Genomic DNA, 14765 nt, shown 5'->3' with positions numbered 1-14765 from the left:
TGAAGTAAAAGCACAGAAGTACTGGAATCAAAATACCTGAAGTGTTGTTAATACAGAATGGCTCATGTCAGAATAATATCTATAATATCATTGTGTAAGGATTACTAATGTTACCGCTGGTAAAGATGGGGCTCATGTCTACTGTATACACTACTCTGTAGCTTAATCCATAATGATACATTATAATATATTAATTCATTTATATTTTGTATTTACAGTGGAGTAAAAGTACCTAAAAAAAAAATGAATCGAAAAGGGCTTTTTGGCACAACAGATGAAAAGGGCCCCATTTCAACCTCTGTGGACGCCACCGTTTCATTCATCAACAATGTTCTCACATGACATCTGACAAGGTTCATCTCACTTCATTCATCTGTACGTATTTGATTTGTTGCTAGTACCATGTTGAGCTCTTGCTGCTGGCGTGAAGTTTGAGTGTGTGTGTGTGTGTGTGTGTGTGTGTGTGTGTGTGTGTGTGCGCGTGCGCGCGGGTGTGCGCGCAGGATGGATGGAGGCGGCGCTCCTGCAGACAGCAGCAGGCAGGGCTGGGCAGCACCGGAGCGGCAGAGAAAGATCCAGCAGGGAGGGGACGCAGTCAGAAGAGGCCGAGGAACAGACAGGACAACAGACAAACACCGCTGACAACACCTCGTCGTGACAGCGTCTGTCCACAGCGAAAGGAAACACGCGGGGGACTTGTTTTTTTCATCCCATGCATCTTTAGAAACAAGGTGAGCATTAAACGCAGCACTGCTCGTGTTGTTCCAGAGGAAGCTGTCAGTGCGCACCCCGCCCGTCCAGCTACCACAGGAGGATGCCTCTCGCTCCCCTCCGGCCTGGCTAGCTACTCGGTCTCCCCTCCTACCAACCCACATTAGTCCGCTTTGTATGAGCTCCAACGGTAACCAGCTATTTGTTGGTTTTGCTGTAATCCGGTGGTTCAATTCAGAAGCTATGCAAAGCCAACAAGTAGCCGAAGCTCCTTATGCTGTTTGACTTGAGGCTTGAGCCAGTGTTGTTAGCCTCCTCTCATGCTAGCTTAGCAGGACTGCAGTGCTTGCGTGTGTGTGTTTGATTACTTCTCAGCTGGCCAGAATAGATTTGTCTGTGTTTTGTAGCAGTTGTTGATCGATAGATGGCCATGATGCACGAGAGGCTACTCACTGTCATGGCAATAAGATCAGAGATATTTCGATGACATGTGGAGGAGAGTGCATCCTTTCAGGCTAAGTTGAATACAGAAGTCGCTGTTTTGTTTCATCTCAGCCTCTGTACGAGCTTATGTGTTCATCAGACTTATGTGGAATGTGATTAAGGACGAACATGGCTCACGATCATCTGACGAGGAAAAGCTGGACTCCTCGTGTCATATGTCAGATGTTTGATGCAGGATAGATAAATCAAAGGTTGAAGAGCATACAAATACCTCCTAAGCAGAGGCTCAGTCCATCTGGACACCACCTGATGTACTCGATTAGGTGGAGCCTGAAGATAAAGTCAGTACGCAAACAAGAGCTTGTTGCAAATCACAACAGACTGCACTGCTGTCACCTTGTACACCTTTGCTCCATCAATATTTAACACGAATGTGAGATGTGTGACTGCATTTTGGATGGAAATCTGTACATTTGGGTTCATAAAGGAGAAGTAGGCCAGTGTGAGATGTGTGCATTCATTTCAGATGCGTACACACATGCATGTTTAGGAGCTTTCCAGTCGAGCCACTGATGATCTCTATGCTTATACTTTTATGCATTTCAGATGCTTCCTCCAACTTGCTACTAGTGCTGGGCAATGTGGCAGAAATCATTATCTCAATATCAATCGGGATATTTTCTGATATTGATGTATTCTACATGTTGCACATATTTAAAAAATCACTTTTATTCAAGACTTGGGACCAAACTTCAACTGATTTTGTTAGTTTTCGTGTGTGTGTGTGTGTGTGTGTGTGTCCGTCATTGTCAGCCCGTCGTCACCATGACAGCGGAGGAAACCATAAATGTGAAGGAGGTGGAGATCATCAAGGCGATCCTGGACTTTCTCAACTCCAGGAAGTTGCACATCAGCATGCTGGCTCTGGAGAAGGAGAGCGGCGTCATCAACGGGCTCTACTCAGACGACATGCTCTTCCTCAGGTAGGTGAACTCAACGGCAGTAACCACAACGTGCAGTCTGGGTCTGCCGCGCCTCATCAGAGATTCTGGAAATCCCTCGCTCTTCAGTTATACATTATAGAACCACATTTATATGATATTTTTGGGACATTTAAAATGTGTTTCCTGTGTTTTAAAAAATGAACTGTCTCTGTTTCAGGCAACTGGTGCTCGATGGCCAGTGGGATGAGGTCTTGCAGTTCATTCAGCCTTTGGAGTGCATGGATAAGTTTGACAGGAAAAGGTCTGTATGTGCAGGTTCACGTATCCTGTGTTGATGCCTACAGCAGCAGCTTTCAGACCACAAACGAACTGCAACAGAGTCAGCTTGGGAGAACTTTCCTTATCAGGCGGTCTCGATATGGTTGCTCAGTCATATTGGTAAATGACTGACTGACCTGTGCATGCAATGTGGTGGGTGATACAGGCGCGTCTCCGGGAGAAATCGACCTCACGGAATACACTCGCTCCATTGAGAGGCTGAACACGTCGTTGGGCTTCCTGCAGACAGAGATGCAGCGTTTGGCCCAGCAGCAGGAGACGATCATGTCCATGAGAGAGCAACAGCAACAATCCTGGGTCATTCCTCCTCCTGCTCCATCTCCGCACAGGTATCACTTCATGACAAAGAAAAAGATATATTTTGTTTGTGAACACATACAGGACCGTGTGCGTTCTCTTCCACACAGGCAGCTCCGCGAGTTGCGTAGCAGCAGTGTAACGGGCCGGGGATCAGCACGAGGCTCGGTTGGGTCTTTGTCTCCCATCCTTTCTTCTTCCGGCTCTCCTCGCACTCCCAACCGTTCCCCTGCTGGCATCAAGCGCCGTCCGGCCTCCTTCCATGCCAGGACACCCAGGACTCCACGACCAAATGATCTGAAGGTCACACCTTTCAGTCGAATGCTCAACACCCAGACCTCAGTGGACAGCATACCCAGACTAAGACGTTTCACCCCCAGCCAAAACCAGGACAGCCCGTTTGCGTACCTGGGCCACGACGAGGGGCCTCTGGAAAGCAGGAACGAAGAGACCAAGGACAACAAAGAAAACACTCAGGACAAAGAAGACGTAGTGGTAAAGAAGAGTGCTGGCACTCCTCAGCTGTCTACTGAAGAAGCAGCCAAAGAGAAGGAAGACGAGCGACAGGAGGAAAGAAAGGGCGAAGTCAAGCAAACACAGTCGTCAGAGGTGTTGTGTCAACCGGTGTCTGAGATCCAAGGGCCCACAGGCAGCCGGGTCAAGGGAGAGCCCCAGGACAGAAGACACCTGGTGGAGGTGACTCTGTCTGGGCTGAAACCTCCAGAAGGACGACCCGGCAGCAAGGAGACGACGGGAGACGGCGAAGGAGAGGGAGAGGCAGGAGGAGACACGTATGGAAAAGACCAAAAGATGTGCTGTGGATTCTTCTTCAAGGTGAGCTGGAGCGACAGAATTGTTTTGATCTTCCCAATGTCTTAAGAAAATCCATGAAATAGCTTTTGTGTGAAATAGAGTCAACATGTTTAAAGGCTTTGAACACAAGACTCCATTGCAACTCAAGACCAAGACAGGCTTTTTAATATGTTGGACTGATGTTCCCATGATGATCACCAGTTTGTCTTTTCTTCCAGTCAAAGGTCTGTCCATCTTAGCGAACTTGCAAGCATAAATCTTGCTGGCCATGCGAGAATCACATTTATAACAAACTTTTTGACAGCAGACATTTTGACTCGTCATAAATGAAAGGAACAGGTGGCACTGGTAACATTAGTGATGGCTCCGTACCCCTTCGCCCAGTCCCGGGCCTCGAACACAGACTGGCCATTCATAAAAACATGGTAAAAACCTGCAGAGCTGCGTACGTTATGTTAGCACGTCATTAGCTAACGTTAGCACGTCATTAGCTAACGTTAGCACGTCATTAGCTAACGTTAGCACGTCATTAGCTAACGTTAGCACGTCATTAGCTAACGTTAGCACGTCATTAGCTAACGTTAGCACGTCATTAGCTAACGTTATCACGTCATTAGCTAACGTTAGCACGTCATTAGCTAACGTTAGCACGTCATTAGCTAACGTTATCACGTCATTAGCTAACGTTAGCACGTCATTAGCTAACGTTAGCACGTCATTAGCTAACGTTATCACGTCATTAGCTAACGTTAGCACGTCATTAGCTAACGTTAGCACGTCATTAGCTAACGTTAGCACGTCATTAGCTAACGTTAGCACGTCATTAGCTAAGTCTGGCAGTGACTTTGCTTTAGCTCTGAACATTGTTTGCATTATTTTATAAGACACCAACTCATTGAATTTCATAACATGAGATTTTAGAAACAATGGATTTGTGTGATCATAATAACCAGCCTTATTCATAAGAGGTATAGCTCGGTTTTGTAACAAGGCTGTTGAATTGATAAATGTTTTATAGGTTGACCTCCACACAATAAGATATGTGAGGAAGTATAAGTGAGCAATAAATGATATGCAAGCTTTATAAGTTCATACATTATAGATTTATACGGTATTGCTATTGAATTTGAAATTGTCCCATTAATATCGTCAATATGTCGTCTCCGTGTTATTCTATGATGGATCAGAACCCAGAGGAATTTTGGCTAAAAAACCCTTTACATTTTATCATCACAGATTTTTAATTCAATATTCCCATCTAATTGTTTTAACATTTTTGACAAGTCACAATGTCTGCTGTGAAAACGTGCTTTTCAACTGAAGTTTAACTCCTCGGTATACACTTGTTATACACTGTATTATTAACTTCTCGTTAATAATACAGTGTATACAGCCTTATGGTGCTATATGCAGGTAGCACCGACAGGAAGAATCTTAATACACGGTAATAATTAATCTGCTGAGTTAACAGGACTGCCAGCTTTTCATGAAAGTATTAAAGATGCAGTGGAAATATCTCTCCATCTATTTTGTGTGTTCCCCACCCGTTTAAACACCAGGATGATGTGAAAGGGGAGGAGGACATGGCAGCAAAGAAAGCAGCTCTGCTGGAGAAGAGGCTTCGGAGGGAGAAGGAGACTCAGGTGAAGAAGCAACAGCAGGAGCTGGACCAGGAGCAGAAGAAGGAGTCTGCACGGTCTGTTTTACTTTGACTCTTTTTGCCAACGCTAACACTGTCCCCATGTCTGTAGCATCAACACATACAGTGTGTCTTTTGAACTTGAGTGTGCAGTCACACAATACATCTGTACCTCTGTCTCCTGCTCCAGGTTGAAAGCAGAGGAGGAGCTGCAGAAGAAGGATAATGAGAAGGCGAGGAGGGATTACATCAAGCACGAGTTTTTGAGGAGGAACCAGCTCAAGCTGGAGGAGAACATGGACGAGGTCATCAAGCCCCGATCTGGAAGCCTGAAGAAGAAGCCGCGGCCCAAGTCCATCCACAGGGACGTCATGGAGTCGCCTACGCCCCCCGTGAGAGCCACAGGTGAGCAACATACAAAGCGTATGCACAAACACACACTTCTGGCTGCATTACTGAGCCGTGCTTGAGCGTTCCTTGTGTTGCAGGGGTGCGTCCTCGAGGATTCTCAGTGTCGAGTGTTTCTTTGGCGTCTCTCAATCTGGCTGACCACGACAGAGACCACCCAAATAACAGGAAGAACAGCAGGTAAGAACCCACTCTGTGCCTGTAGCGTGGATTCTAGACTCTCTTACCTTGCTCTTGATTTACAAATCACAAAGCACAAATACTCTGTCTGCACCTGCCTTTGTCAATAAAACCCAAAGAACTACGCCTCTGTTTTAGGGGGAAACATAATATAAAGAAATGTTACAATTGTCACGTAATAATTTACCAACAACCAAGATGACACAGTTGAAGCTGTCAGGCCGTTTTCATCAATCTTGTCTTTAAGTTCCTTTCAACAGTATTTTATTCTTGTGTAGCAGAAGAAGAAGTATAGATCTCACAGTATCACACTAGTCATGTATGTTTATAATATCTGTTTAACTACAACAAGTAGTTCAGAATTACTTCTTTCATTTTTACCTTTTGTAATATTGCAGTGGGTTTGTGCAGTTCACAGTCCCTGAGTTTATTTCCACCACAATTAAAATTGTAAAACTTCACAACCCCATATTTCATTTGTGACACCCAGATATCATATACTCTGCCGTGGCTTTAATGTCACGGGGTGTTTTATGACGTTTAAGTTATTTTTTCTTAATTGTTAAGTCTTGACTTTTATGAGGCTTACACTCTTGATTCTCTTGTATCCCTCTCTCATTTCTCCCTCTATTTTGCATGCGTCCCTCAGAGGCAATAAACTAGCCCATATCCCGTTCTTTCTAAGCTCCCCCAAAGAAAGAAAGAAATCGACCTCACGGAATACACTCGCTCCATTGAGAGGCTGAACACGTCGTTGGGCTTCCTGCAGACAGAGATGCAGCGTTTGGCCCAGCAGCAGGAGACGATCATGTCCATGAGAGAGCAACAGCAACAATCCTGGGTCATTCCTCCTCCTGCTCCATCTCCGCACAGGTATCACTTCATGACAAAGAAAAAGATATATTTTGTTTCTGAACACATACAGGACCGTGTGCGTTCTCTTCCACACAGGCAGCTCCGCGAGTTGCGTAGCAGCAGTGTAACGGGCCGGGGATCAGCACGAGGCTCGGTTGGGTCTTTGTCTCCCATCCTTTCTTCTTCCGGCTCTCCTCGCACTCCCAACCGTTCCCCTGCTGGCATCAAGCGCCGTCCGGCCTCCTTCCATGCCAGGACACCCAGGACTCCACGACCAAATGATCTGAAGGTCACACCTTTCAGTCGAATGCTCAACACCCAGACCTCAGTGGACAGCATACCCAGACTAAGACGTTTCACCCCCAGCCAAAACCAGGACAGCCCGTTTGCGTACCTGGGCCACGACGAGGGGCCTCTGGAAAGCAGGAACGAAGAGACCAAGGACAACAAAGAAAACACTCAGGACAAAGAAGACGTAGTGGTAAAGAAGAGTGCTGGCACTCCTCAGCTGTCTACTGAAGAAGCAGCCAAAGAGAAGGAAGACGAGCGACAGGAGGAAAGAAAGGGCGAAGTCAAGCAAACACAGTCGTCAGAGGTGTTGTGTCAACCGGTGTCTGAGATCCAAGGGCCCACAGGCAGCCGGGTCAAGGGAGAGCCCCAGGACAGAAGACACCTGGTGGAGGTGACTCTGTCTGGGCTGAAACCTCCAGAAGGACGACCCGGCAGCAAGGAGACGACGGGAGACGGCGAAGGAGAGGGAGAGGCAGGAGGAGACACGTATGGAAAAGACCAAAAGATGTGCTGTGGATTCTTCTTCAAGGTGAGCTGGAGCGACAGAATTGTTTTGATCTTCCCAATGTCTTAAGAAAATCCATGAAATAGCTTTTGTGTGAAATAGAGTCAACATGTTTAAAGGCTTTGAACACAAGACTCCATTGCAACTCAAGACCAAGACAGGCTTTTTAATATGTTGGACTGATGTTCCCATGATGATCACCAGTTTGTCTTTTCTTCCAGTCAAAGGTCTGTCCATCTTAGCGAACTTGCAAGCATAAATCTTGCTGGCCATGCGAGAATCACATTTATAACAAACTTTTTGACAGCAGACATTTTGACTCGTCATAAATGAAAGGAACAGGTGGCACTGGTAACATTAGTGATGGCTCCGTACCCCTTCGCCCAGTCCCGGGCCTCGAACACAGACTGGCCATTCATAAAAACATGGTAAAAACCTGCAGAGCTGCGTACGTTATGTTAGCACGTCATTAGCTAACGTTAGCACGTCATTAGCTAACGTTAGCACGTCATTAGCTAACGTTAGCACGTCATTAGCTAACGTTAGCACGTCATTAGCTAACGTTAGCACGTCATTAGCTAACGTTAGCACGTCATTAGCTAACGTTATCACGTCATTAGCTAACGTTATCACGTCATTAGCTAACGTTAGCACGTCATTAGCTAACGTTAGCACGTCATTAGCTAACGTTATCACGTCATTAGCTAACGTTAGTACGTCATTAGCTAACGTTAGCACGTCATTAGCTAACGTTAGCACGTCATTAGCTAACGTTAGCACGTCATTAGCTAACGTTAGCACGTCATTAGCTAACGTTAGCACGTCATTAGCTAACGTTAGCACGTCATTAGCTAACGTTAGCACGTCATTAGCTAACGTTAGCACGTCATTAGCTAAGTCTGGCAGTGACTTTGCTTTAGCTCTGAACATTGTTTGCATTATTTTATAAGACACCAACTCATTGAATTTCATAACATGAGATTTTAGAAACAATGGATTTGTGTGATCATAATAACCAGCCTTATTCATAAGAGGTATAGCTCGGTTTTGTAACAAGGCTGTTGAATTGATAAATGTTTTATAGGTTGACCTCCACACAATAAGATATGTGAGGAAGTATAAGTGAGCAATAAATGATATGCAAGCTTTATAAGTTCATACATTATAGATTTATACGGTATTGCTATTGAATTTGAAATTGTCCCATTAATATCGTCAATATGTCGTCTCCGTGTTATTTTATGATGGATCAGAACCCAGAGGAATTTTGGCTAAAAAACCCTTTACATTTTATCATCACAGATTTTTAATTCAATATTCCCATCTAATTGTTTTAACATTTTTGACAAGTCACAATGTCTGCTGTGAAAACGTGCTTTTCAACTGAAGTTTAACTCCTCGGTATACACTTGTTATACACTGTATTATTAACTTCTCGTTAATAATACAGTGTATACAGCCTTATGGTGCTATATGCAGGTAGCACCGACAGGAAGAATCTTAATACACGGTAATAATTAATCTGCTGAGTTAACAGGACTGCCAGCTTTTCATGAAAGTATTAAAGATGCAGTGGAAATATCTCTCCATCTATTTTGTGTGTTCCCCACCCGTTTAAACACCAGGATGATGTGAAAGGGGAGGAGGACATGGCAGCAAAGAAAGCAGCTCTGCTGGAGAAGAGGCTTCGGAGGGAGAAGGAGACTCAGGTGAAGAAGCAACAGCAGGAGCTGGACCAGGAGCAGAAGAAGGAGTCTGCACGGTCTGTTTTACTTTGACTCTTTTTGCCAACGCTAACACTGTCCCCATGTCTGTAGCATCAACACATACAGTGTGTCTTTTGAACTTGAGTGTGCAGTCACACAATACATCTGTACCTCTGTCTCCTGCTCCAGGTTGAAAGCAGAGGAGGAGCTGCAGAAGAAGGATAATGAGAAGGCGAGGAGGGATTACATCAAGCACGAGTTTTTGAGGAGGAACCAGCTCAAGCTGGAGGAGAACATGGACGAGGTCATCAAGCCCCGATCTGGAAGCCTGAAGAAGAAGCCGCGGCCCAAGTCCATCCACAGGGACGTCATGGAGTCGCCTACGCCCCCCGTGAGAGCCACAGGTGAGCAACATACAAAGCGTATGCACAAACACACACTTCTGGCTGCATTACTGAGCCGTGCTTGAGCGTTCCTTGTGTTGCAGGGGTGCGTCCTCGAGGATTCTCAGTGTCGAGTGTTTCTTTGGCGTCTCTCAATCTGGCTGACCACGACAGAGACCACCCAAATAACAGGAAGAACAGCAGGTAAGAACCCACTCTGTGCCTGTAGCGTGGATTCTAGACTCTCTTACCTTGCTCTTGATTTACAAATCACAAAGCACAAATACTCTGTCTGCACCTGCCTTTGTCAATAAAACCCAAAGAACTACGCCTCTGTTTTAGGGGGAAACATAATATAAAGAAATGTTACAATTGTCACGTAATAATTTACCAACAACCAAGATGACACAGTTGAAGCTGTCAGGCCGTTTTCATCAATCTTGTCTTTAAGTTCCTTTCAACAGTATTTTATTCTTGTGTAGCAGAAGAAGAAGTATAGATCTCACAGTATCACACTAGTCATGTATGTTTATAATATCTGTTTAACTACAACAAGTAGTTCAGAATTACTTCTTTCATTTTTACCTTTTGTAATATTGCAGTGGGTTTGTGCAGTTCACAGTCCCTGAGTTTATTTCCACCACAATTAAAATTGTAAAACTTCACAACCCCATATTTCATTTGTGACACCCAGATATCATATACTCTGCCGTGGCTTTAATGTCACGGGGTGTTTTATGACGTTTAAGTTATTTTTTCTTAATTGTTAAGTCTTGACTTTTATGAGGCTTACACTCTTGATTCTCTTGTATCCCTCTCTCATTTCTCCCTCTATTTTGCATGCGTCCCTCAGAGGCAATAAACTAGCCCATATCCCGTTCTTTCTAAGCTCCCCCAAAGAAAGAAAGGGAAGGTTAGTAATGCTCCGAAAAAAGTGATTCAACAGACAAAGTGAACCGGATGTGGCTTCATGTAGAATTAGCTCCATGTGACTTAAGCCTGATTTTCATCCGACGTTCTTTCAACACAGACTCACATAAAAAGTAGACGGATTTGTCAACAGTGAAATCATTTGACAAATGACATCACTGCCGTTTGTTTTGCTTCTGCATCGACGTACATATGGGACCTGTGTGGCTGAGATGTTTTCGCCTCGGTTCTCCTGCTCTCTATCCTCTTCCGCTGTTTCGCAGTATTGTTCTCCGGCTGCTCTTTTCTCTCTTCTCTTCTGTTGGCTGCTCTGCCTTTCACCGCTGTGTTTGCTGTTTCCTCCACAAGTACCTGAGCTCATGCCTCACAGAAACCATAAAGACATCACTGAGACTTTGCTTGGCTGAACAGGCCTCTCTGCGTCTCGCTGCACAGCTGGGTCGGTTCAGTGTGATGTAATGCAAGACAACAGGCAGGGTTTGAGAATTATGTCACAACGTCTGACCTTGTTTTACCACATCTCTCTCTCTGTGTATGTGTGTGTGTTTAATAACTGTGTGTGCATGGCTGTTTGTGCAATCTGTCGGCATACGCTTCCATACATGCTTATGTGCATCAACCTTTTCGTGTTTGTTGTGGGTTTTTGTCATGTCCGCGTGTCATTTGTCGGTCTGTATGTGATCGTCTCCAGGCCGGACTCTGCAGAAGGTTTTTCTTCTTGTCCTTCGACTGATGGTCGCAACGGAGAGAAGGATTGGGAAAACGACTCCACCACCTCATCCACTCCCTCCAACAATGAGTACACAGGTAGAAGACATACCTGCAATTATTACATAGTTTGTTGAGATTTACACAGAGATTTTTGCAATCTCATGCGCGGGCTTTCTTCCCACAGGACCTAAACTATACAAGGAGCCGAGTGCCAAGTCCAACAAGTACATCATCCAGAATGCCCTGGCTCACTGCTGCCTGGCTGGCAAGGTCAACGAAGGCCAGAAGAACAAGATACTTGATGTATGTTTTGCAAATACGTGTGTCTGTGTTTTTCTGCATGAAATATGCTGCACTAAACGATGACTTTTCTCTTTGGTTTTGTGCAGGAAATCGAGAAATCCGAAGCCAATAACTTCCTTCTGTTGTTCCGTGACGCCGGATGCCAGTTCAGGTCCGTGTACGCCTACTGCCCGGAGACAGAGGAGATCACCAAACTGGCCGGCATCGGGCCGAAGAGCATCACGATCAAGATGATCGAGGGCCTGTATAAGTACAACTCGGACAGAAAGCAGTTCAGCCTGATCCCGGCCAAAACCATGTCCGCCAGTGTGGACGCCATCACCATCGCCAGCCATCTGTGGCAAACCAAGAAGCAGGCCACGCCCAAAAAACTGCACACTAAGTAGCACCAGACGGCCGGGCAAGATTTGGACACGCTTCTCTGGAACGAGCACAGGATCATTTGTGTGTGTTAGTTTTACATTTTCATTGAAAGGACACATGGTCTCACTGTAATATTTCACAACTGGAATGTAGAACACAAGTGGGCCTCACAGACATTGTTGTTACAGAGTTGACTGTTACGCTCTGGACTAATTGAACGGGACACAAGTGTTTACCTGTCAGCATGTGTATCAATGTTCTCACGTGCCAAAAAAAAGGAGAAGAAAACAAAAGGCGGACCAATGCCTTACCTAGTTGAACCACTGAAGCACTGAATGTCACGCCTCACAAAGAGGCACTTTGGTTTCTATAAGTTGATCATGTGTGGCCTTATGCTTGTTTTGTGTCATTTGGATACGCTGTGAGTGTCGGTGTGAGTTTGTCAGCACCTGTTAAAAAAAAAAAGACTGTTGTGATAAAGGAGAGTTTGTGTGCACTCGCAGGTCTGGGATCAGATTACGCCGCCCTCAGGCAGGTTGTTGCAAGGGTGGCCTGTCTGATCCGTGATCAGGTAGAGGCAGCATTTTTTTATGAGAATTGTGCTGCTCCACAACACAGGCACGTTTTTGTAGTTCTTGCTTTCTTTCCTTTTTTTTTTTACATGTGACAGAAAAATGTATAAACAGTTCAAATTTGTGTATGTGTGTGTATAGTGAAGAGTGAGGAAAGTACCTCAGCTGGCGATTGCAATTACTTTCCAAAAGTGTGGAATGATGAGAGTATTGAGCATCTGGAGCGCCGTGAAACAATTCTGGAAAGCACCGGCTATAGACTCTTAATTTATTTCATTTTGATCATGCTTCGAAGATATTCTGAAAGGCGTCTTAGATTTTATTCAGAGAAACATAATATACTGTACGTATATATAAGTGAAGTTTGTATATGATGGCAGATCCATCCAAAATGAGCGAGTCCGCTTGTAGCTTTTATAATTTATCACGTCTGTGTATCAGTATGTTGTCCTTTGGGGCCGTTAATTATGCTACAAATGCAAAAAGTGTGATCACTCAACAGTATCACTGGTAAGACGATCATCAGTAGTAGAATATAGACGGAAGTCCCACCCTGTGTCATCAGTCTGTGCAGTTTAAGCGTAATTGGACTAATCACCATCGACCATGTTGCAGTTGGAACTAACAAACACTTAAAAAGCCACTTTAATGTGGATGTTGTCTTAACTGTTAGAGCTTGTTTACCCTCAAAGTAGATTGTAAATATATGAATTCACCCACGATGCTTCCCCAAGACCCTGTCCACTGTCGTCAGGACCGTCATGCTTGTTACTTTACTTTTACATTACTTTTGATCACATGTTCCTTCCGCATGTGTTGGCACTGTACATATATATTTTGGCATATAGAAGTATATTTTGTAATGACATTGACCTGTTGGAGGTGTGTACGAATGAAGCAGTACAGCCGTTGAAGGAAGTGTGTTGAAAGCAAAGGCAAGGTGTATGAAATCTTAATGAGGTTTTATTGTGGTATTGTATGAAATCCATAAAGCATACTGAGAAAACCATTGTATTATTTCCAACTCTGAATTCATTTTTTGTTCAATTTACTAAATATGCGCAACTGCTCATGGGTTTATGTTGTTTTTCTATTCCTTTGAGCTTTATTAAAATGCCAGCTATCAACAGTATTCATGGTTTCAAATCCCTGTGTTGATTGATTTAGGTGGAATAGTAACCTCATTTAAACTGACATGATATCCTTCTACCACCAGAGCTCAGTAAATAACAGGACAGTGTCATCATTACTGTGCCTTGTAGGCTGCACACACACAGACCATCGGAGGGACACTTGTAGTGTATCTGTGTCCAGACTGAAGCCTGCTGTGGCAAGACACTGAATACCACAGACTTAAGGCTGTTAAATATAACAGAAAATAGTGTTCAAAAAATCTGCACGTGTTTCCTCATATCCTCATATTGATCTTATTGATGGATAATCAGCTGGACCCATGTATCAGCCAATATTAGCTCATTGCAGATATATTGGTGTCTACAGTATGTCGGCTGATAATTAACAGAAAATAGAAGACAGAAATGCCAAAGACATTTAGAACGTGTTTACAGTACATTGTTTGAATTGGAGAAAGCTGTTTATTCCTTTGTTTGGGATAATAAAACAAAATGTCCTCTCACACATCTTGGAGACAATTGTCTAATAAATCAATCAAATGGAATCTTATAAAAATAAAGTTTGATGCAAAAACAGGACACTGCAGACATGCAGAGGACTAACAACGTCCACGAATGTCTTCCATTGGTTAGGAAGTAAAAGTACTGCTCTTAAAATCTTACTGAAGTAAAAGCACAGAAGTACTGGAATCAAAATACCTGAAGTGTTGTTAATACAGAATGGCTCATGTCAGAATAATATCTATAATATCATTGTGTAAGGATTACTAATGTTACCGCTGGTAAAGATGGGGCTCATGTCTACTGTATACACTACTCTGTAGCTTAATCCATAATGATACATTATAATATATTAATTCATTTATATTTTGTATTTACAGTGGAGTAAAAGTACCTCAAAAAAAAATGAATCGAAAAGGGCTTTTTGGCACAACAGATGAAAAGGGCCCCATTTCAACCTCTGTGGACGCCACCGTTTCATTCATCAACAATGTTCTCACATGACATCTGACAAGGTTCATCTCACTTCATTCATCTGTACGTATTTGATTTGTTGCTAGTACCATGTTGAGCTCTTGCTGCTGGCGTGAAGTTTGAGTGTGTGTGTGTGTGTGTGTGTGTGTGTGTGTGTGTGTGCGCGCGTGCGCGCGGGTGTGCGCGCAGGATGGATGGAGGCGGCGCTCCTGCAGACAGCAGCAGGCAGGGCTGGGCAGCACCGGAGCGGCAGAGAAAGATCC

At 44.2% G+C, this 14765-nt stretch overlaps 1 protein-coding gene across 1 annotated transcript; it reads left to right on the top strand.

Moving 5' to 3' along the window:
* The first annotated feature begins 585 nt into the window (after nt 1-585).
* LOC306789829 (uncharacterized protein) lies at nt 586-13526 on the top strand. Its single transcript, XM_079285896.1, has 18 exons — nt 586-731; nt 1969-2138; nt 2317-2400; nt 2584-2767; nt 2846-3569; nt 5108-5244; nt 5378-5592; nt 5676-5775; nt 6425-6503; nt 6545-6648; nt 6727-7450; nt 9052-9188; nt 9322-9536; nt 9620-9719; nt 10369-10428; nt 11137-11252; nt 11341-11459; nt 11546-13526. The coding sequence occupies exons 3-18, from the start codon at nt 2331-2333 to the stop codon at nt 11843-11845; spliced, it is 3384 nt and encodes a 1127-aa protein (XP_079142022.1). The 5' UTR covers nt 586-731; nt 1969-2138; nt 2317-2330; the 3' UTR covers nt 11846-13526.
* The last annotated feature ends 1239 nt before the right edge of the window (nt 13527-14765 follow it).

The sequence above is a fragment of the Melanostigma gelatinosum genome (assembly GCF_949748355.1).
Source record: "Melanostigma gelatinosum genome assembly, chromosome: 15".
Classification (NCBI taxonomy): domain Eukaryota; kingdom Metazoa; phylum Chordata; class Actinopteri; order Perciformes; family Zoarcidae; genus Melanostigma; species Melanostigma gelatinosum.
This window is presented reverse-complemented; position numbering and strand designations above follow the sequence as displayed.